At 37.9% G+C, this 25,365-nt stretch overlaps 1 protein-coding gene across 1 annotated transcript; it reads right to left on the bottom strand.

Annotated features, from left to right (window-relative positions):
• Positions 1-16,310: 16,310 nt before the first annotated feature.
• LOC149941080 (uncharacterized) lies at positions 16,311-24,116 on the bottom strand. The gene is made up of 4 exons (XM_090178549.1): positions 23,741-24,116; positions 23,555-23,679; positions 17,711-17,792; positions 16,311-16,873 (listed from the first exon to the last, which is right to left on the bottom strand). The coding sequence occupies exons 1-4, from the start codon at positions 23,814-23,816 to the stop codon at positions 16,704-16,706; spliced, it is 453 nt and encodes a 150-aa protein (XP_090034675.1). The 5' UTR covers positions 23,817-24,116; the 3' UTR covers positions 16,311-16,703.
• Between the last annotated feature and the right edge of the window lie 1,249 nt (positions 24,117-25,365).

Raw genomic sequence — 25,365 nt, 5'->3', positions numbered from 1 at the left:
GTAGCCCCCACCATCATCTCCACTTCCGTTAATTCAACGTCGCGGATTAGAGTGCGCCCACAATATCACATACACGCGGACGATTAATGGGAATTTTCCCCCGTCAGCTTAATCACGCGTAGATTGCACTCTCAGCCACGCTATTCACCGCGCTTCGTGGTCAGTTACGGCCGGACTATACGTATTCGGGCAGGTACGTAAAAGTAATAGTCGAAGGTACGACTACGGCGTTGCGCGTACCGAAATCTCGGAGCACGAAAAAGATAAAAGGGGCCGGGTGGGCGGGACACTGGGACTCAACTGAGCAAATTTACCTATCGTAAAAAGTGGCTTAGCTCATCATTATCCCCCAAATGAGTTTGGACGGATTTAATGGGCGCCTCTACGAGGAATTATTGATGGAAAGAAAGATTGATAGGCTGAGCGAGTGGAGTGCACACGCGCTTTACCAACAATATCCGCCGGGATCTACTTTTATGGATTTTAAACGAGTTTAGATTAAGATTAAAGGTGTTTTTAATTGCCCGTTTTTTATAAACGCGGGGAAAAGAAAAAGATTGTATGATGAACGTGATTATCGATTAGGATTTTTAGACGCGTAGGTTCTGTAGACCAAGGGTTGGAAATTAACAAAACAATGTACGAGATTTTTTACCAGATTTTAGAATTTTTTTATTTGTGTAATTTTAAATAATCAACGGAGTTGTATTTTACGAGATTTATTTTGATAAATTTGTGTTTTTTATCTCATATTTAGTGTATTTGTGGTTTTCGTTGAGTGTTTTGTGGTTTTTTTCGGTTGCTTTTGTGGCTAGCTGACTTGGGCCTATGGCGGTGCCTTGGGTATTAACCGGGCTGTTAATTATAATTATTATATGTTAAAAAACCGGGATTTATAAAAAAAAATCTAAAATTTTTTCGTAGATTTTGAATTTTTCTGTGGATTTTCCGGTGAGTGTTCGGGATTTTTCCGAATGTCCGACCCCTCGTCACGCGGTGTCCAGGGTGAAGTCAACCCATCAGGGAGCGGTTCGTCCTACAAATAAGTTTTAAACGTAGATCGATTTCATCGCTTTCGAGCAAAGTTGACGCATTATGACGCACTAAGTTGTGTTGTGAGTTTTGTAAGCGCGCTTAATTTTCCCCTTCGGCGGTGTTTGTGTCCAGACTTCCGAAAGCTTCATTCCATCCGTGCCTTCTTTTCCGGGCACGTACAAAAGTTTGGCGACAAAAACTGGCTTTCAACTACTTTTGTGGCACTTTAAATTTTCCCTCACGCGCGCCTCGTAACTCAATTGGCCAGGAATTTCTCGTTGGTCCAACAAGCTAAATGCGGCCGAGTGTTACTCATTTCGGAAAACTACCGCGGTACTCTCCTTTTCTGGAACCAATGTTCTATATAGTAATAAAATATACGAGGACAGAAATTTATGCCTCTACTTGGAATGCTTATCGCGGCAGATTTTCGTCTCGGTGTGACTGACGGTTTTATTGACGTCACTATGTTAACTAGAGGTCGGGGATGGTTAACTTTTATTCAATAGATAATGCTCTCAAAATTATTCGAAAAATGTTTTGATCAAGTAATTTATATTTCTGTATTATCCGATTAATTTTTTGATAAATTTGTAAAATTAATCGGGAAAACGACGTTTTTTTCGATAAAAAGCTCAAATTTTCCAAATAATACATGTTTTTTAATCATTTTCAGAAATATTAACCAGTAAATTTCTTTGTTTACATTTTTTTCCCGAAAAAAATCAATTTAAACATGGATAATGATTAACCGTCCCCGACCTCTAATGTTAACTTAACGAACAACAACGTGAGAGGGGAGCGCGCGCAGATGGGATTTTTTCTCTCGTAGGCGGGGCCAAAGCCGTCAGAGTGATCTTACCCTACGCGATACTGCTGGATAAGCATTCCGAGTAGAGGTATGGATTCCTGACGATGACCATTCTCTGCTAAGTAAATTGCAGTGGCGGCACCAGGAATTTTCAAGTAGGTCAAGTATAGGAGGGGTACTCAATTTTTATTTTTGGGTCCTCATACTCAAAATTTCAGTTTCTATTCTCCTTGTAATAATTTCGAGTAGAATTATAAAGATTTTAAAAGTTAACCCCCGAATATTTTCGATTATTTAAATTTTTTTTGGGGCCCCTTTGTAGGGTTTGCCTCCACTGAGGGGTAGGCTCGGGTAGGCCACTCAGGCTTTAGCTAGCCTACTATTCATTTTTCTTTCGGGCCCCCGGTAGAGCCGTCTAAAGTTAATGTATTAGGCCCTAAAGTAAGGTCATTTATGTTTTGGAAAATTTGTTAAAGAGGGTCCACTTTAAAAAAATATATCCTGGCGCCGCAACTAATCAAAAGTAATTAAAGAAAGGTCAACTTCGAGGGCACTAGGTCGAAAATATCTTCTTCGTATATGCCTATGATATATTGCGTAAGGTTAAACGATTCAGCGAAACAAATAACCCTGGCATTAAACTTTAATAAAGTATATATTTCATAATAATTTTTAGACAGCCAACACCCAAGGAAATTGTTAAAGAAGAGTCGGGACCAAAATAAACCCGGCGCTTCAATAATTTACATTTTGGCTCTTATCAAAAAAAAATAACCGCCGGGCAATTTCAATAAATCAATATTTGGTAGGTTAATAGACCAAACCAGGAAGTAGAAAAACCACGTAACGGGTATTACGTGGTTTTCGCTTTAAAGAGCTATTTAAATTGTATACAGATACCAGCGATATATCACCAACATTCGCGAAGATATTAATTTTCTTATACCGCAAGCGCATCGACTAAGTCCCCTAAACTCTTTGAAATATTGAAATCAATACTTTCGAAAACGCCGTTAAAAATGTTACGTGGAATTCGCTTTCGGGCGACACGAAATTGGAAATAAAATGAAATGGTCGAAGGAGAAGAGCCACACGCGGGAGGGAAGAGAGAAGGTTCAATCATTTCCCACGCTTCCCCGGCTGTATGTTTTTCCCCCCTCTTCCACGAAGCTGGGGTCCCGGCGAAGTTTGATTAATCGGAACCATCTTGAACGATGCCAAATCACGGGATCTTTCAGCCAGTCTATTAGTTTCGGGGGAGAGGGCTAACGTCAGCCTAGTGACTGCACTCGCTTCCAGAGTGGAGCCACGAAATGTCGGATCAAACCTTCGGTTCAACCACGAGTCAAAGAACCTTCTGCCTTTCGGCCCCTTCAAATTTTAAAACACTTGGCTAACATCGACGAGTGCAAAGACGCGGGTTTTTTCTTTAATTTTAAATTCCCAAAAGTGGGCCTCCTCTTCGGGAGAGTTTTAACTGGTATGGCGCACGCTACACGATAGAGGACGTATTCTTTCTTCTAAACGTTTTCTTTTCCGCTCGAACTTAGGCGATTTCGACGAAGCGACGGAGAGAGAACACTAGGGAGAAAAAGGGGGCTATTTTCATACGCGGGGAAAAGTATTTCTTCCCCCAAGGTTAACATTGGGCGTGTGCTCTTAATCTTTTTTTCTTTCCGCGGAAAAATCTTTCGTCGCAGTTACGCCGGTGTACCTAGCTAGCGGCATCATTTGATTTTGCCAAGGTATCGACGACGGAAAACATTTTTATCATTCGTCGAGTTCTTAGAACGGTTCGGGATAACAGAATTATTAACTTTATTGTCACCACTCTTCGATGCCCACAGGGCCACAACCAAATTTTAAATAGTCTAAAATGCTACTATAATTACTTTTATATTAATATGTATTCAAAAGAACTTGTAAAAAACGCCACTCTTATAGGCGATTCGCCGAATTTTGTCTACAAGGATTTTATTTGTAGCATAAAATCAGAAAAACTTTCTCTAAATGTTTTTATCATTTAGTAATATGACAACGTAACAAATTTGCACCACATAAATGTTTATAAACAGAATTTTTAATTAAAAAGGAGATCAGTTACCATCTTCGGATATGGCTAACAGATATCATCTGATCAGATAAGATAAAAGAGGTGAACATGTTTTGTCTGCTTGGTTTTCTGTATTAAACAATTAAGGTTATGAGGAGCAGATACTTGACATTTCTTAACAGTTGGAAATCAGAGCCATTCTGTCCAAAAAGGGTGGAGTTACAACCCAAGATTCTGATAAAAAGGGGTGAAGTTTTACATTAAGGCGTGAAGATTCTGACAAAAACGGCGGAGCTTAGCCTTATAGAGTAACTTGACCTGAAAAGATTAAGATTCATAAAAAATAGGTTGGAGCTCAACCTTAAATTAAGGGGTTAAGATTCTGGCAAAAAAGGCGGAGCTGCATCATATGATTCTGACAAAAGAGCAGGAGCTGCACCCTATCATTGTGACAAAAAAGTTGGAGGGGTATCCTAACATTCTATCCAAAAATTGTGGAGCTACACCCCAAAATTCTAATAAAAAGGGTTGGAGTTCAACCTTCAGGTGTTAAGATTATGACAAAAACGGGTTGAGTTCAACCTTCAGGTGTTAAGATTATGACAAAGTAGGGTGCAGTACAACCTTAACGGGTTAAGATTATGACAAAATAGGGTGAAGTACAGCCTTAACGGGTTAAGATTATGACAAAATAGGGTGAAGTACAACCTTAACGGGTTAAGATTATGACAAAATAGGGTGAAGTTAAACCCCAACGGGTTAAGATTTTGACAAAATAGGGTAAAGTTAAACCTCAACGGATTAAGATTTTGACAAAATAGGGTAAAGTTAAACCCCAACGGGTTAAGATTTTGACAAAATAGTTTAAAGTTAAACCCCAACGGGTTAAGATTTTGACAAAATAGTTTAAAGTTAAACCCCAACGGGTTAAGATTTTGACAAATAATCCAGAAATGTTGTCTACTACGATAAACGATTTGTTTTCAAATGCCAACTATAAATTAAGCAAATCCCAATAACTAATTTGACGTTTCCATCACGTATAGAAACACATTTCATAAACATAGAGATATTTCTGATAATAAAGCGCTCTTAGGGTCTAAATAATCTCACGTATATTGAGCGTGGGGAAGCGAAGGGTGCCCTCACTATCTGAAGCCGCGGATCTACAAAGAGAAGAGGGAGAACCACAACAATTTCTGGCGAGATAAGAGGGAGAGAAGGCAGAATTGAACGAGAAATAAATGGGTGTTACATCGTTCCACAGGAGCAAAGAGTACGCCGGATTCGAAGGTCGAAATTGCCCTTTAGCGGCCGGAGATTTATCCACGGAATACTTGATGAGAAGAGCGAGCTTTGGCCTACATGAGAGCGAAAATTGGTCGAAAAGCGGAGAAGGAACGCGCCGATATCGCCGAAAAAGATCGAGAGAAAAACGCGCCGTATAAATGGGAAAGGAGGGGTTTAAAGGTGGGCCACGACAATCCATCAACGTCGTCCCTCCGTAATGACGGGTGTTTCTTTTATTTCTGATAATATTTTTAACCTCGCCAATGGGACATTTACGTATTCAGTCCCGAAGACGAGCTTCGATTTCGATCCCGAAGGTCCCGTTATAAACGAGAAACTGGCTGGAAGGGATATAGCACACCCTCGGCGGAGAATATCTAAGCGCCTCGTGGAAAATTCTTTCGGGGGAACCCACGTCGTGTTATGAAAGGCATATCTGGGGTGCGTCTAGTTTGTCATACTATCTTCTGACGAAAAGATTTTTTCTGAGTCGGAAATATTCTTAGCGTAAGATTCGAAACAGACGCGTTTCTTTTACTAAGAATTCTTTGCCGCATAAAGTTCATAAAAAAATCAAAACAAAGAAGCACGTGTTTCTGTTAGGCATTGGTTCTAGAGCACAATTTTAAATGAGTAGGTAATAAAATAACTGTTAGCTGTGCCGGATTTACCATTAGGCACTTTAGGCACAGTGCCTAGGGCCTACGAACAAGCTTTTAGGGCCTACGAAAGAGCTGAAAGAGTTTAAAGAGCTTACGGTAGCCAATCTAGAGCTAAGTGCCTAGGTCCTACGAACACCTAAATCCGGCACTGACTGTTAGACATTAAAAATCAATGACCAATAACGACGAAATATTACTTACATTCACCATTCTTTCGTATTCCCACAGTTTTACTTGTTAAGTATAATTTCTATCTGTTTCGGGATCGTATAGTGGCACATCAATATCAGCAGCACTACACCCTGCCATTTTGATTTCTATCGGCAAGGTACGTCGAAACTATTCTGGCTATTTGACTCGGAATTTCAAAAAGCAATGATTTAATTTCCGGTCAGAAAAAGTGTCTAGTTACTTAGAATGCATTTTTTTTAGCTTCTGAGTTAGAATTCTAACAAAATAGACGCACCCCTGATTAACCCTTTTCCGAACACAACACTGGCGAATTTAAGCTAGGAGCAACAAACACAGCACCCCAGACGAGGAGAACGCAACCCGTCAAAAGTCGTCTATTTTCTTGCGTACCTTTTTCATTGGCTAGAAGCTTTCGTGCCTGCTGCCGACTGAAGGCGAAAAATTAGGAAATTGTCTCCCCCCGCCCGTAAAACGTTCAGCATAAAGGTTCGTGCAATGAAATTTGTACACAACACTGCGTTAGCGTGTTAAAAGGCTAGCTACAGTTCTAAAGTATTTTATTTCCGGCAAAAGGCAATGCCCTTCACGTTAGAGGGCTTGAGTACAGAGTTTCAGGAGGGGTTACATACAGGGAGATCAAAGTTCAAGATAATTGTTCAGTTCACGAGCGAATTTAGTTCGATCTGGTATGCTCTTGAGCAGGCGCGTAGGAACGTTTTGGATTAAGGGGGGTACAGCTTGGATGCTTAATTTGGCGCCCCCCTCATCGGCAGGCTTTTTGCGCCCCTACTAAGACAATTTGGAGCCCTTTTCAAACCAACTTGGCACCCCTTTAAAATTTCAAGGGGGGTCCCCCCCCCCGTTCCTACGCCACTGCTCTTGAGAACGTCCGGTAGTGAGTTACTATATAATATTATTGTTATTATTATATATTGATAGCTAAACGAAGATCGTGTTTATAATAGTCAATATTATGTTCCGACACAATTATGGGTAGAGGTATGGATTTTTGTAGGACATTATTCCACCGTAGTAAGCGTCGGTATTCTTTGTGAAAGCATTTTAATTTTCAGTAGAGTAGACCTCGGATTCAAGCAAAAATTACCCGAGATTCCTCGTCGTTGTTACACCTATGAGCAACAAACACAGCAACCCACGTAGGGAGAACGCAGCTAGCCTTTAAACACTCTACGGCAGTGTTGTGTACAAATTTCACTGAACGAACCTTTACGCTGAACATTTTACGGAAAGGGGAAGACAATTTCCGAATTTTCCCCTTCCGACGGCAGCAGGCACTAAAGCGTCTAGCCAATGAAAATTGTACACAAGAAAATAGACGATTTTTAACGGGTTGCGTTCTTCTTGTGTAGGGTGTTGTGTTTAGTGCTCCGAGGTTACACACAGTGTCAACTTCGCTTGTGACGTATATGTGAACTTCGCAATCAGGTACATAATGATATTAGGTGTTTATGGGGTCTTAAATTAGTAAAAGTTTAAAGCCATTTTTAGATTCCATAACAGTAAATTTTTTTCAACGGCTACCGCGTGTTAAAGAGAGTATGAACTAACTCAAAAATGAGTCTGCTAAAACCTTCTACCGCTTGTTTTTAACGTAACTAGCGCCAATCATCCCTAAAGGTTCTATTACCCTGGTGATCCACAATAAACGTGGCACCGTTCAGACTTCTTTTAACCTCTTAACAGCCAATCGAAAGTTAAAGTTCCAACGTCACAGAATTTTACGTCTCTTAGCCACAGCCCACTTAAGATTCGCGATAAAACACCATCGGAATATAGGCAATAGATTATTCCAAGTAGCGTTATGAATTCCTGAGAAGAGTTAACCTTAAATTCGGCGTCTCTCGAAACGCCGAAAAGAAGCGATGACGTAAGGGCGTTAGCTCGGGGACGGAGTAAAAGGACGCGTTTTGCCGAAGAAGATTCAACGCGTCCTACTTCGACCCCCTTCCCTTCGCGGCCACCCATCCCAGCCCATAAACGCCGGGTACAGGTAGTTAAGATGGGCGTGGTCTCGGATGAGAACGACGTGATCTATAATAGAGCCCACTCCGGCCATCTATTCTCGGTGTCCGACCAGCATGACTAATAAAAGAAGAAGAACATATTGTAGGCACTTCTTCAAACATCCCCAAAGCGGACTTTCGCAAACTCTCGACGGCCCGTGTTTTATTACTCCTACCGCTTTATTTCTCTCTCTCGTTGGAATTCAGCGGGCCGCAACGCCGCCATCTATCTTTGGCAATAATAATAGCAATCTCGACAAATAAATGGACACCTCCGCCGACTGTGTAAGATTGAACAACAACGAGGGGGTGGGGAAAACTTAAGAGGAAAACTTTCTTCTTCCTTCCTTGGAACGGGAACTTTCTTTTGCCGAGGTATACGCCCAAACCAAAAATCCAATTCTTGAGAAATTTCTCATTTAGTTTTCGCGTCGGAAGTCTTAAGCCTCGGTCTTTTTTTTTTAAACTCGTCTGCTCCTCTTTTTTTCTTTCTTTTACTTTCCTCTAAAACAAATTGATTTGCATTACACGATTAGAGGTAGGTCTGGGAGTTGGAAAAATGGAGGAATTTAGAGTTCTTGGGGGGTATATAAAGACGGAGACGTAATCATTATTATCCAATAAGAATTTAAAAAAAGAAGAGGCTAGGATCAACTATTGAGTCTATTAGGTTTTTCTCCCCCTAACGTATAATTTATAAGCACTTCGAATCGAGAGCTAGCAGAAGGGATAATTTCGTTTTCATTATACGATTCTCCCCTTTTAGATATTTTTATCTGCAGGGCGTCTACGCGAAGAACATACCCTTTAATAATAATAATTAATCGCGAATATTGCTTTAATTCTTAACTTAGTAGCTTGTATATTTAAAATTAACAAAGATAAAAACACGGCTTCCTCTTTATAATTAATTTTTATTTTATATTTTTTTTCTTTCGTGGCGTTGGTCCGAGGCGCGAGATTAAGATCCGACATTCTTCAGCTGATTGGACTTACAACGTGGTATTAACTCGAGATTAAAACACGAAAAAGGCATTATCACGTAGCGAACATTAGAGTTATAATTTATCTCTCGTATAAATTTATAAGCCTTAAGGAATAGCGATTTTTCGGCTCTTTTTTCTCCGAGTCTCTGCGCGTGACCTCTAAATCTGGGCAGGAACTATTTAGAATTTTCCAAGAGTGAAAGAATGACGAAGTTTATATAGTTATTTAATGCAAATACGAAACGAAATGTTTGAGATATCCCTCCGCCGAATTAAATAGATCTTCGGGCTATAGATAAAGATATAAGCGTCGCAAATTAAACAACTATTAGGGTTTTAAAGTTCCCCAGTTCGTCGCGAGTGCGTAACCACATCCGGTTGCCGCCTTCCGTCTCGTTTATCCGCCGTGTGAAGTCGCGTCGAGCGGCTAATCCTTAAGTGGAAAGCTAAACGCGCGGACGATGTTTGAACAGCTTAAGCGCGTGTATCTCTGAATACTTCATAGAAACTCCATTAGGAGGAGGCATTTTTGGTTTTATCGGACGCTCCTCGATTCCGCGTCCATCCATGTTAAAGTAAACATCTCTCTCCAAACTTTCCAAAGTTCCTATATAGCGTACATTCGCTAAAACGTCGGGGGGGAAAAATATATTCCCCACCTTTCTATCATCATCTTGATCCTAATATAGCAACACCGTATTTGAGCGTTTTACCTATGCCCCTAATTCGTATTCCCCCTAGAAGCCGGTTTTCACCGTTACGCAGCCGCCCAAAAGAGGTTCATAAACCTAGACAAAATTTCACTTCAGGATAGCCACGTAGAGCCTTTTTCGTCAAACAAAACACTTTATATTTCGAAGTTTCTAGTTCAAGTGTTTTTAATATACGTAAAAAAATCAAAATCCGGCTAGTCTTATCTGAGAGCGAAATCAAACCAAATTTACAAGAAGAGAGAAGTGGGCTTTTCTTTAAACTCAACAAAATCGTAGCTCCATTTTCGAGCTGGAGTCTCATTAGAGAAAACCCTCTTCTTGATGATAAGAATCCGCCACCGCCTTGTTTTTTACCCCGAAATATTATTTCCCAACTTTCGCTGGAAAATGGTAAAATTTAAGGCGCCGCGATAAAAACCGTGTCTAATTAATTTTCTCCAAATGTTTGCCAAAAAATATAATTAAATAAAAACAAACCGCGAATTAGCCCAAATTTGGTTTAATTACTTCGCGTCGTTCGGTGTGTTGGGAGTCTTGGGACGAATAATAAAATTTTATAATATGACAAATTTTCTTCCGAATTTTAAATGTTCTGACGTATACGCTGTTATTCCCAGCACGGGTGTTTTAATTAATATTTTTTATCCCGATTTGTAGATTTAGCGCGAATGAAATATTTCATTGACGTGAGTCGGGGTCCGCGGAAAAGTCAAGGTTGAAATTATTAAATGTATATATTTAAACGATAAGATATACGGGTACGTATTTTGAGAGTAAAATTAATTGGCAATGCACGTTAGCGAAAGGGAGAGAAGAATTAATTTTAAAAATATCTCAAGGGGAGAAGGGCTGTCGCTCTGAAAAACCTGAATTCTTACACGAAACAAATTCTCGAGTTTAATCAGCCGTTAGTCTCTAATCTCTCTCTATAGTTTATTTCAATATTTCAATGCCATCTACCGGTATCGAGTGTATACGCTATCGGAAAAAATATACCCGTATAGCGTATACCGGAATTTTAAAGAACGGAAAAAAAATGAAACTCGAAAGGCAATATAAATTACACGTTTTTAAATGGGTGTATTTCGGATATGTCAACTTTACGTTCAACACGAACTCAATGAGTACCTTTCCACCGCCTTGAAGAGGGAAATATGGCAACTGACGCTCGTCTATCGCGCTAAACTTCGACGTTAGTCGGCGGTTAAATCAAGGGCGGGGTGAGGGTATAATCTACGTTACGCCTAACTATCGACGAAGAAAGGAGTCCGTGTCTCGAATTAATCAACCGTGGGTGTAAAAAAATTCGTTATCTCGTGGAATTTTTAAGTAACCCTGATGGACATCGAGACAGCCGCGCGCGCCATCCAATCAACAAGCGCATTCACTTAGTAAAATTAAATTTGTCAATTAAACACGGGATGGTATAGGGGCGGGTATGTGATTGATTAAAGTATCGATAGGTGGGCGCAAACCCGGCGGTGAGGTCAGCCAAAGAGGTCAAACGCTGTCACTTCCTTCGTCTGAAAAAAATAAATTCATACAGGAAGAAGAGAGGTCCTACCGTTTTTGGGTAGTGACACGTCTGGGGAGGGGGAAACGCGTCATCCCCGAGCGTTTGACGCCTACATTGGAAAAGACACTCGATCGAAATTGACGCCAAAAAGTCCGTAACGCGGGTCTTGCCTTTAAGTGACGGGGGCAAAAAGATAAAGAAACCCCGTCGCGTATGATGCCGTTTGCCCAATTGTAAACTAACATAACGCGTTTGTTGGCCGGGTGTGAGCGGAGGATATCAATGTCTCGTTATCAATGAAAAGGACTATTAGGCGTTGTTTACTATTACCCAATGTCGGGACGATCTGTCGTAGGAGTGAGTTAATTGGCGTTATCCTTCCCCGCTTAAGTTGCCAGCGTTACGGTCACGTAGGATTTTTGTTCAAAGAAGAGTTTGGCCTAAATCTTGCAGACGCGATAAAAGATCTATTCAAATAATAGTTAATATCGCGAAAGGGGGGCCCTATACTCTTAAATTCCCGCGTGGTTAGTTTTCATTGCCTAATATCACCACAGGGGTCAATCAGAGGCCTATTCGACAATCGTTTGAAAGGCCTAGTCCAGGAATCCATACCTCTACTTGGAATGCTTATCGTGGCAGATTTTCGTCTCGATGTAGCTGACGGTTTTTTTGACGTCACTATGTTAACTTAACAAACAACAACGTGAGAGGGGAGCGCGCGCAGAGGGGATTTTTTCTCTCGAAGGTGGGGCCAAAGCCGTCAGAGTGATCTTACCATACGCGATACGACAGAATAAGCATTCCAAGTATAGAGGTATAGATTCCTGCCTATAGTCTCAATGGCGATTTCTACTATCGAGAAATCGTCGTGATGAAACACGTCGGGTTTAAAAAGCGGCAGACCAAAAATAATATGGCTGGATTGACGTTATAAAAGAGCTAGCGATTTCGGGAATGTGTTTTTTTTACACGCGAGCAGTCGACCATTTGTCTACGTCGTTGATTCCCTGAATAGATTTCGTTCCTATTGAGGTCCTACCGAACAAAAGCGACCGGGGGGGGGGGGACACCGTTTTGTCAAAGAACGAAAGCGAAGTTGCGGACGGAGACATCATTCAAATTATTCAGCCGTAGATCCCAACAAAAAATGTCAACAAATGAAAAAACAAGTGTGGGAAACGAGATATATTCGTCTTCAAGGTCGGACGAGAAAATGTCCGGAACATCTCGCGTTGTCTAATGAAATTACAGCGTACCATACGACGAAAACAACACGGCCGGAAGCGTTGGTTTGCTTAAGAGATAATATCTTCGTTAGATTAAATTGATTTTCGCCGCTACCAGATCTCGGGTACGCTATACCGCCTTAGCGCGATAAAATTTCCATATCTAAAACAAGCGGTTAAAGTAGCCCCAAATAAAAGCGCCGTAAAACGATATCTTTAATAACCAGAGCCGCGGGTTCAGGTATAACTAACTAGAACGTTTTTTCTCTCGTTTCTTTCGCGTTTAATTTCGTCTAATGGATAACGAGCCCACCCCCCAAAAACGCTAAATCTCTCTCCTATAAGACTACTACTATTAGCCTTATACCAACATTAAATATCTGCTGGCGTACAAGAAGTAGGAGGCGTTATAGAAGAACATGTATAATAAAACCCAATAAAAACCGATAAGCGGGACGCCATCTGGTAATGGGATCCATTAAACCCTATCAGTTACATTGCCACCAAAAAAGAAAGCCAGCGCGCGCGTGTTTACGGTGAAACGGTTTCCTTCACTTTTAATACCAAACAGATTAGAAAGTATGATTTTCTTCCTTAAAAAAAAAGGCGAAGGAGGCCGTGGACAGGCGCGAATCTATTTCGGGAAATTCCGGTAAAATTTGTCGATGAGTAAAACGCAACCCGAAAACGTGCCTCCACCATCGGTCCGTTACCAATACAGATTTAAACTTCTTATCGGAAATTTATAAGGAAGAAAAAAAGATATAATCGACGGAGCATATTTTAAAGACGTATCATAGATGCGGCGAAACGGAAAAGACGCATTTGCTAGTGACAACACTAACAAAGACAAATAAACGTGGAATTCTCCGGTGTAGGGTTTAACGTTCTGGCCGGCTTTGACTCAACTAGCCCGTTAACTTGTCAAAGACAGGAGATGAAAAAAAATGTAGAAACCCCCGTGGGAAGCCCCGTTAACTCTCTCTCTTTCTGTCTGTGGTGTGGTTTCAATTTCAACGCGTCTAGAATTTTATTTCGGAATAGACGTTGCTCGGGAAGGCAGTAGCCCACTTTAATATGATTGATATCTTTCAAAACAAATCGCTAAAGGCGTTCGACTACAGGAAAATGACGGACGGCACTTCGCTAGAACTTCAAAAATATCCTTTTTAATAAGACATTTACGTTAAAAATTACTGTCAAACTTTATAAAAGAGAGCTGCATTGAAAGCTGAGGTGTTACCATTCCCATTCAAACAATATACATTTTCATTCAATTTGTCTTACAACCATCCGCATTCCATTAACATAAATATTATACCATTCTCAACCATTCCCATTCGATTAACATAAATATTATATCATTCCCAACCATTCCCTTTCGATTAACATAAATATTATATCATTCCCTACCATTACCATTCGATTAACGTAAAAATTATATCATTCCCTACCATTACCATTCGATTAACGTAAAAATTATATCATTCGCTACCATTCCTATACCATTTGAGATATTCTCATTACCGCACTTTCCCATTTTCATTTAATTAATGGCTTTCAACCATTTCTATTCCATTTGAAATCATTAAATCATTCCCGCCCACTCGTTTTATTATCATTTCCATGTAATTAATGGCTTCCAAGCATTTCTATTCCATTTGAAATCATTCCCGTCCATTCCCGAAATTTCCATTTCCGTTTCAATATTTGTCTTTCAAACATTCCCATTCCATTTGACATATTCTTATTCCCGTCCATTCCCGAAATTTCCATTTCCGTTTCAATATTTGTCTTTCAAACATTCCCATTCCATTTGACATATTCTTATTCCCGTCCATTCCCAAAATTTCCATTTCCGTTTCAATATTTGTCTTTCAAACATTCCCATTCCATTTGACATATTCTTATTCCCGTCTATTCCCGAAATTTCCATTTCCGTTTCAATATTTGTCTTTCAAACATTCCCATTCCATTTGACATATTCTTATTCCCGTCCATTCCCGAAATTTCCATTTCCGTTTCAATATTTGTCTTCCAAACATTCCCATTCCCTTTGACATATTCTTATTCCCGTCCATTCCCGAAATTTCCATTTCTGTTTCAATATTTGTTTTCCAACCATTCCCATTCCATTTGACGTATTCTTATTCCCGATTCATATTATCACGACCAGAGGGAAAATCCATTACCGACCAATAACGAACTCAATAATTATCTTCCCATCCATTCCCTAAAACCCCTGGTACCGTGGTAAATGGTTGAAAACAGTTTCCATGCAGCTCTTCAAGTACTACCACTAATTACTAATCTAATAGTATACTTCGTTCCATTAAATCATCCCCGACTATCTGCCCTACCTGCTAGAACTTTGATGACAGCTTTCAACGTCTAGTGGCAGTAGCGCGAACTTTTGTCTTTGATGAGGAATTTATAGAAGCCTCTATTAGGCCCTGAGGAAGATGCCCGACAGAAAAAAAAGAATGAAACTAGAGGAATTTGGATCTTCTGTTTCTTAGTTATTTTCGTCGAAAAGTGAAATATTTTCGAGTTGACGAATATAACGTAATCAAGTGTTAAAGCGACGTTAGCGCAATAATTTCGAAGTTAAACGCAATATTTCGACTCCCACGTTGCTGACACGCGGAGAGAGACAGAACTCGACATTTTCGCCCGGGGAGCTCTCTGATGACACGACGAGAAAATAATTAGATTTAATTGGGAACGATTAAGAATAATCGTTATTTTTTTCTGGGGTACCATAGACCGTCCAATGTGGTAGAAATGTCGTCAAAAATCTTTAACTCCGTCGAGCCAATGAACTTTCCCCTTCAGCACCCTCCAGCACACACTCGTGTTAATACGGAAACAAAAACGAACTACTCAATATAAGTAGAGGTGACTTTACCCCACTCTACGTATTCCTTTGAAATGTCAGGAAACCAAACTGAGATTATTTGGGAAGTTAAGGACAACGTTATTATTTGCACCAGTAAGAAACCCCCGTATCAACGTCACAATATCGTCAGCATCTGGAAGTCGTTCGCTTAAAAACAAGTTCGTCAAGGACGGCCAGTACGTCACCATTGATACTACTTACTTTTACTTATAATCGGTCGAAAAAAATAAATACAAATTTAGGTATGAAAAATCTCAACCAAAGAAATTCAAAGAAGAAAAATAAAGAAATACACAAATTTTAAAATTAAAAATGTAGATAAAATAACAATAGGTGTAAATATTTTTTTCAACTACACTAGCTATAGTTCAAGGGGGTCTCGATCAAGAAGATGTTGGAAAAAATATATGTACGAGTTAAAATTGATGACGTCATCCAGATGAGCCTCCGTTGTTTTTCAATACGATCTCATCTGGGTGACGTCACGATTTTACATAGCAACGCGAAACTCGTAATATTTTGATAAAAAACCACGCGATCGAGGCAACCTTATAGTTCCCTTTTTTACGAACCTTAGCTATAGTTATTGAAGATAGAGCACGCGCTCGAGTCGATAAACATTTTGGAATTTGAAGTCCACGTGCGAAACGCGCGTGCCAATAAAGTACTAAAAAGCTTAAGCTCGTGACGCGGAGAAAAACACTTTAAACTTTTAATTTTTTGTTTTATTTTATGGAAACACCTAATATGTGTTTACGTAAAATAAAACAAAACCAAATGCTGGGAATTTTTATTCATTGGGTTTTTGGTTTAGATTTTTCAGTTAAGATTCTTCAGACCCTGATTAACTTATATTATAAATCAAGATAACGCATTAATACTGAATAACATTTTATTGCTATCTCTTTTTACACGTAAAAACTTTCATTATAATGTGACTAGACTGTATAATGCGGGTTAGTTGTTGAATTACGGTACACCGTATACGATACATCAACCCATCTCTAGAAAATACGGACCAAATATCGCGGTTAAAAGATATTACAATGAGGACACTTTAATAATAAATAAGATGGCTAATATATTAAAAACAACAGAGTTCTGGTCTTTTCGTAAGTAACTCCAGATTATTGGTTATAATTTAGTTGATAACTATGGTATAACTTTAAAATATGATTTTTATATCGTTCGTTTAAAATAATGGGGAGTATTTATAGATCTTTGGAATAATTTTGTAAATGATGGTAATAAATAAGGGAAGCACCGTTAGATGTCGCTTTTTTTTTTGGAAGTTCAAGAGAAAATGGCGGCTGCCACAGCGGCGATCAGCAACGTCAACCAAATATTGAGATTCGATTTTCTGGAACTACTGTCCTCCTGGTCCCGATGATCGGCGTTGCTTGTCAAAAAAGACTCGAGTCGGTCCGGCGAAGTTTGATCGGGGGAATTCCCCAGATACGCCACTGTACACGCAATAAATCAGCGCTTATTAATTATCGACCATTAAAGAATGGCGCGTCAAAAAACAGGATTGTTCTCTAACGAGATAGAAAGACATTACCCGTTATCTAATTAAAGGTCACGTTTCAAATTAACGCTAACTACATCCCTCTTAAATCGCGTACCTTACTCGACGATTTTACACCATCGACTTTACCCGCCTCACAAGCTTTCTAATAACTGTCAGCTAACTAGGATAACGTTCGGAAACAGTGACGAAAAAAGCCAAACCTCATTAAAAATGAAGCATTTTTAAATGGGAATAAAATTATAATCAGCGGATAATAATTATATTAGTTATACTATTATAATTCGATTATTATAGTATTTTCCCGCTTCATTTTATTTAAAGAAAAAAACAAGGTTATTTTAAATAAAATGATCGTTATATTTTATATATAAATTTATATTTAACGTAATTAAATGTCGTTAAAATCGTATAGTTTTATTTAAGGTTATCATTAATTAACGAAAAAATAAGTTTTTTTTTCTTCGGAGTTGGGAATTTCGTACGGGATTTTTGAGGTCTTTCGTTAAGTTAAAATGCCACGAAAATACCATTGTGACGGTAATGCGTTCACCCCCCCCCCCCTCCAATATTTTAAGCAAAACAAATTACAGTAATTACGTAGGATTTTGGTAAATTTTACATGGCCCCTAAACGCGGCTAAGGTTAGAGTAAATGTTTTCGTTCTTTAAGTTTCAAAAACAGTGAAAGAAAAAAAACTCTTAGAGCCCACACTTTTTTTTCTTTAAAAGCGCGAAAAAAATAAGAGATAAATAATAATTTTTTGATGTACCTTTTCCGGCGTGAAGCCCATCCCTACTTAGAGGTCTGAGCGAGGGCCAGCCTACTCTATTCAAGTACGGAGAATCTTCGTTCTGAAAAAAAAATATGTAAAAATTGAAATATTGTATTCTATACTTGATATACCTAATGCTTAGGTCAAGGTATCCGCGGGTACAGGTATATCTTACGAAAGGTTATAAAAACAATTTAACGCGACAGTTTTTGAAGGAAAACGTAAATACAGATGCACGGCAGAAGCGAAAGCGGGAATTGACATTTTCGAGGGTTATTTTGGGAATAAAGCGCCACAAAACGGTGAAAATCACAACCCTGACGGGCACACGTTTCGGTGATAAAGTAATGTCGACTTTTATAAATTAAGAATGGGAAGAGGACCGGGCTTAAGGAACCGTGAAATTTTATGCTTCAGTGTTTTTTGGGCGAAATGACTTTTTAACCCTAGCTATATTTTTTGGGGGTCATTGTTTATTATTTACGTCTATTACGTACGAGGAAGATTTTCCTATAATTTAGTCAAATATTTGGAAATTTTACGCGATGTATATTGACAGAAAGGTTCCTCGAAACATTTGACGCGCGCCGTTAAGTAGAAAGGCAGATGGTTGTAGAGATAACTTTGAAGAATGTATTTAATTAAATTGAAAGGTCCAAAGTAACGAAAGAGATATAAAACGCTTTCCCGTTATTAATAAGCTCTCATTTGGAATCGTGGCCAGACCTTGAACAAATAAACTAGTGGACCCGTATCTACATTGCTGGCTTAGTTCTTTTAGAGGGGCTCCGCTTTTAGCGCCACCGTGTCCGATATTGGAAAGTTTTCCACCCAAATGTTTAACACGAGCGCTAAATAAACCTAATATCTTTAGCTTGAAATCTAGCCGTGTTCTAGTTGGGTGGAAAACAGTGTTCCGAGGTTGAAAAAGCCAGAGTCCAATAATGGTGGTAAATAATGGTTTTTAACGGCCTAGACAATAGTCCATTTGGTGGATAATAGGGCTAATAATGGCTAATATCATGTTTACTGAAAAAAATTATCATTGCATAAATGTAAAATAGCTAAATTGGGCTATTTTGACGAACATTCTGCCTTAAGTTTGGCGATAAAATGATTGCAAAGGATCATTGTTTGGAAGACAGTCCCGACAGTGATTTAGAATAAACGTAACAAAAAGTTAAATACGCAGTTTCCACCAGAATAACCTTTTTGTTAAATTTGAAAATATTTTTTTAAGTGTTTTTGTAATATTTGTACCACATAAATAACCAATAATCATTTAAGTAATACTATCAAACTAGTCATTTTTAACATTTTAAATGCAATATATCCCCTCTAGCGAATTATGAACCACTGGCTAGAAGTTTTCTTTAACTTTAAGGTGGCTTTTTATTAACACTGGTGGAAAAGTTTCGCGATTTGAAGTATTAGCGTATTCGTACAAGTTTAAACTATCAATTTAAATATGTAAATTCCGTAATGGCGAAATATTGCAGACATAACTCGGGTTAAATGTATCGCGGGTATTAGGGGGGAAATTAATTGACGCGTTAATTAAAGATTCCGAGTTTGTGGTGGGGGAGGGAGGGGGGGCGGAGCGTCCACTTTGGGAAACAAATATTTGCGTCTCTTTCTGGCGTAATGGAAAAATTGGTTCGCGCGTGCGAAATTCTCGCGAGCCGAGAAATAAGGAACTCCGGGGCTCTGTTTAAACAACGAAGAAAAGCGCCTATAAACAAAAGGCGAGGAAAATCCCGCCACTTTAAAATAAATAATGAAACGGCAGAAAATTTCTTATCAAGCGTTTTAGCCCGTTTGGCGCCCCTAAAGTTTACCCAAGTCATTGGTCACGGACGTGGAACCAAAGCCACAACTATTACGTAGAAAATCTAAGGGGGTAAGGTTTACCGACAAATTCTGCGTTGGAACAATTCACGGGCCATGTCTAATGGCACTTTTCGCCCCTCAACTTTCAAAAGTTCGCGCTGACAAAAACAGATTCGATGTGAATAATATTCATCTTCGACATCCCGTTTCAGCGGGGATGTTGGTCGTGTTAAAGGATTAATTCACAAACAAAAATAAAGATTAGTCTATATTTTGTTTCAAGAATACACTCAACACGGCCACAAATATTTAAATATTACACTCAACAGGGTCCCAAATATTAATATATTACTCAATAGGGTCCCAAATAGTTATATATTACATTTAACAGGGTACCAAATATTTATATATGGCACTCAATATGGTCCCAAATATTTAACTATTACACTCAACAGGGTACCAAATATTTATATATTGCACTGAACACGGCCATAAAAAAATTATATATTACACTCAAATGATTCACAAATATTTATATATTACTCAATTGGGTCCCAAGTATTTATATATTACACTCAACTGGGGCCCCGAATTTTTAAATATTACACTCAACAGGGGCCCCGAATATTTAAAAATGACTCAACAGGGGCCCCAAATATTTAAAAATGACACTCAACAGGGGCCCCAAATATTTAAATATGACACTCAACAGGGGCCCCAAATATTTAAAAATGACACTCAACAGGGGCCCCAAATATTTAAAAATGACACTCAACAGGGGCCCCAAATATTTAAAAATGACACTCAACAGGGGCCCCAAATATTTAAAAATGACACTCAACAGGGGCCCCAAATATTTAAAAATTACTCAACAGGGGGCCCAAATATTTAAAAATGACACTCAACTGGGGCCCCGAATTTTTAAATATTACACTCAACAGGGGCCCCAAATATTTAAAAATTACACTCAACAGGGGGCCCAAATATTTAAAAATGACACTCAACTGGGGCCCCGAATTTTTAAATATTACACTCAACAGGGGCCTCGAATATATAAAAATGACACTCAACAGGGGCCCCAAATACTTAAAAATGACACTCAACAGGGGCCCCAAATATTTAAAAATGACACTCAACAGGGGGCCCAAATATTTAAAAATGACACTCAACTGGGGCCCCGAATTTTTAAATATTACACTCAACAGGGGCCCCAAATATTTAAAAATGACACTCAACAGGGGCCCCAAATATTTAAATATGACACTCAACAGGGGTCCCAAATATTTAAATATGACACTCAACAGGGGCCCCAAATATTTAAAAATGACACTCAACAGGGGCCCCAAATATTTAAAAATGACACTCAACAGGGGCCCCAAATATTTAAATATGACACTCAACAGGGGGCCCAAATATTTAAAAATGACTCAACAGGGGGCCCCAAATATTTAAAAATGACTCAACCGGGGCCCCGAATATTTAAAAATTACACTCAACAGGGGCCCCCGAATATTTAAATATTACACTCAACAGGGGCCCCCGAATATTTAAACATTACACTCAACCGGGTCCCCCGAATATTGAAACATTACACTCAACCGGGTCCCCTAAATATTTAAATATTACACTCAACAGGGTCCCCCAAATATTTAAATATTACACTCAACAGGGTCCCCTAAATATTTAAATATTACACTCAACAGGGTCCCCTAAATATTTAAAAATGACACTCAACCGGGGCCCCGAATATTTAAAAATTACACTCAACAGGGGCCCCCGAATATTTAAATATTACACTCAACAGTGGCCCACGAATATTTAAACATTACACTCAACCAAGTCCCCTAAATATTTAAATATTACACTCAACAGGGTCCCCTAAATATTTAAATATTACACTCAACAGGGTCCCCTAAATATTTAAAAATGACACTCAACCGGGGCCCCGAATATTTAAAAATTACACTCAACAGGGGCCCCCGAATATTTAAATATTACACTCAACAGGGGCCCCCGAATATTTAAACATTACACTCAACCGGGTCCCCTAAATATTTAAATATTACACTCAACCGGGTCCCCCAAATATTTAAATATTACACTCAACAGGGTCCCCTAAATATTTAAATATTACACTCAACAGGGTCCCCGAATATTTAAATATTACACTCAACAGGGTCCCCTAAAATATTTAAATATTACACTCAACAGGGTCCCCGAATATTTAAATAAGGCTATCAAAGGATTAACTTGTGACCAGGCCTCCACATACATAGTTATTAAGCGAAAACAAACATTTCAGGCATATAGACACGGACATTAATGAAAGAAGTAGCTGTCAAACAAGCGGAACAGTTTTGGTAAAAGAAAAATATTGCGGAATTTTATCAATTTCACGCTTACTAATTTCATGCAATATGTCCCCAGCTTTTCGCAATCGACAAACATTTAATTTCGGGGTTAGTTACATTAAACTTTAGTCAAAACAATAGACATTTTCTAAATTAGTGTCCTGTAACGACAATTGTATTTAAAAGCGGAGGCTGAATTTTTAGGACATTTTTTTCGTTCTTTACAAAAATAAATAATTCATAGAGGGCGGTAATTAACTAGCAATGGGTAACCCGGGAATGTTCGAAATAATTTTAACAAAACCCACTAAAAAAAAAAGCCCATTAACCAAACCACACAAAGTAGCCTCAAAATCTACTTAAAAATGTTTAAAAGAAAAGAAGAATTGACGATAATTATAACGAAATTAAACCGAGGTAAAAGTGTCCCAAGTTTATCGTTCAATAAACATTCTCAAATAATTGAACGGCAATCGAGGTTAAAAAAGCGGTCCTGGAAAGAATTTTAATCGAGCCGAAACAATACAAAACTTGATTAAGGTCTCATTTGCCAAAAGAAAATTTTCTCTCTCTGGAGATGCTAAGCGAGACTCAAGAGGGGGATGCCAAATAGTCATTTCAATGTGGAAAAGGAGCGAGAGTCCCGCGTCCCAAGGTTAAATATGTGTGGGCTTATAATCTCCCCCCTCTTACTTTTAAAATCCGCCCAACCACGTAACTTTCTTAATAACAGTTAAAGTTTTCGCTCAGGATGGGCTCTTCGTACTTATTAAGTCAATAGTAGTGAGTTTTGGAAGCGATACCAAAGCGCAAAGTAAAGAGGACATGGAGGAAAACAAGTAGTTCCACCAAGGAAATTTTATTATTTGAACAGGATAGTTAAGGAATTACTGTTCAATTAAAAATAAGCAAAAACTTAAAGATCAAAGCCAGAATACTATTGCAGTTTTTTATAGTTCACTTATTTAAGTGAGCAAAAGCAACTAAAAAGGTTTATGATCATATGGACAGCCAAAGATTGCCAAAATAATAAATATCTTAAAATGCTAAGAGTTATGATGGTCCGTAAACAGCTAAAGGAACAAGTTTGTCTAATTGCGTATAATATTTGTATAATTGCCAGGGAGAGTAGCCTAGATACAAGCGACTGTCCTTAACGGGAGAGAGTCAGTTAGGTCCCGCATGTTACCAGGGCAACTTTCCCAGTAAAGAGGTTCTTTACATCATTACATCCGTCCACCAATAAGAGGAGTCAAGCACCAGACAATTAAAGTAGTTGAGATAAAAAGGGTGCAGAGTCTTCCGGCAGTTGAAGGCGAAAACAATGATTCCTATCAAAACCGGTACCACTACTAATAGCATCATCTCTTAAGGTTTATATACTATTTTTTGGGATAGGCTGGTTTTTGGATATTCCCTAATCACATTTATAATTAAAATTAAACCAGAAAGAATTCTAGTTTTCCAACTAATTCTTTGAATTTAAATTACTTTAGGAAATGTCATTCCATGCAGGATTTATTATGGAGAAATTTCACAGTGAGGTTGTGTTTATGAAAGGTGTAAAAAAATTTAAAAGCAATATTAATGAAATTTCACCTATTATATCCTATACATTATTACTCTAATAACCTCATCAAAACTTTCAAAAGGGACTTACATTAAATTGCTCATGATCCAATACCTTCCCTATCACTATTGGAATATCTCTTTTGATCAAAGGAATAAATTTAAAGTTTGAATTGAAATTGTTTCCATCAGGTTTTACGTGATCCAATGGATTTTCTAAAAGAAAAAAAATCATTGTAAATAATGTTCAATCAGTACAATAGACTTAAATATTCACCTTTGCATTCTACAAAATTTTGAAATTTCAAACAACAGAGGAATGCGAAAAGGCCAAGTTTAACGTGTGTTCCCATTATAATTTAAATCTGTTACAAATCTAAATTGAAACAGTTACTTAAATATACTAACGAAGGAATTGCGATAAAACATTCCAAAAACTAATCTAAGCCTTGGTTAGTGCAAGGAATACAACTTCAAATCTAATCTGCAATACGATACAGAATATTTTACTTTAACTTTTATGACAGTACTTCTATTACAGAATATAAAAGTAAATTTATTATTATTTATTTCCTATAATTCTGTTCATTATAACTGTTAAAGTAACCAAATAAAACATACGACTACATCCCTCTTATAGCAGAAGACGCGAAAACTGCCTAGAATTATAGAAAATAGCCGCAGTCGCGCCATCTAGGAACAAAAACACATCCAGTCAAAATTAATAAAAACTTATCAGTGTATTTTTATGTTTAAATAAATTTTTATGCATCAATGATTTACGTAATATTCTATATTTTTTAGTTAGTTAAATATATGAAATAAAGCAGCAGATGTCAGTAGTAATCCTATATGTTTGCTATTTTTTATATCGATGTTTGTTAGGATATATAGCGCCATCTGCTTTAATATCCATGAACTAAATATGTGAAGAAATAGCAGACGACTTTTGAAATTCAAATGATTTTCGGTTGAAACAGCTGTTGTGCAGAGATAATTTTGATCGAACTGACACCTTTCATATATTCAATTTAAAACTCGGTCGGTAGGTGGCGATACTTGTGACCAAAATTTAAACAACGCACGAAGCTTATTATCAGTTGATATTTCTTTCTAATTCATAGCCTTATTATAATAACATTTCCTTTCAATATAGCTGTTAAATAGGTATATTATGATAATATGCCCGTTAAAACAATTTAAGTACGATAATATTTAATATGGTTGTTAAATATAACTTAGGAACTAAAATATTTAATTAATATTAATGTTGATAATGTATTTGGCTTTAGATAGTATTAATAATCATCAGCTAAGCTAATACCCAAGGCACCACCTTTGGCCTAAGTCATCATGCGACTTTTGAAGCCATTAGATCAGGTGGCCGGGTTACAATGCGTAGGAGGGTGGTGACAAGCCCTGCATGCCATGCCAACAGCTCCCTACACTAACTATTACCGTTAACCTCAACAAATTTTATGTTTGTAAACTAAGTTTACTTATGATAATATTGAATACGGTTCTTCTTTTTCTCATATATATATATATATATATATATATATAGTTTGACCAAGTTAATTTTTAATAAATAATCTTTTTTTTTTAGAACATAAATTCAAAAAGTTAAATTTCTAATTAATTTCTAAAAACTGGCTCTTAGAAAAAAAGAGTTACCGGATTCGGATTTGACAATGGAAAAACTATAGTAATAATAATGAATACTATCAGAAGTATATAAAACATTTCTTAAGTATTCATATCGCTAATGGTGTTTTCGTTGAACTATGTACCTCCACTAATTTTTCAAGGATAAATAATAGTTTTGTATGAAATACATGAAATATATCATAGAGTGATTTTATAACAACTACTTAATAGGAAAAATATAATTTCTAAATAAGT

The sequence above is a fragment of the Leiobunum rupestre genome, chromosome 6 (assembly GCF_980474605.1).
Source record: "Leiobunum rupestre chromosome 6, qqLeiRupe1.1.hap1, whole genome shotgun sequence".
NCBI lineage: Eukaryota > Metazoa > Arthropoda > Arachnida > Opiliones > Sclerosomatidae > Leiobunum > Leiobunum rupestre.
The sequence above is the reverse complement of the archived record's forward strand: the minus strand, read 5'-3'. Positions and strand labels throughout refer to the sequence as shown.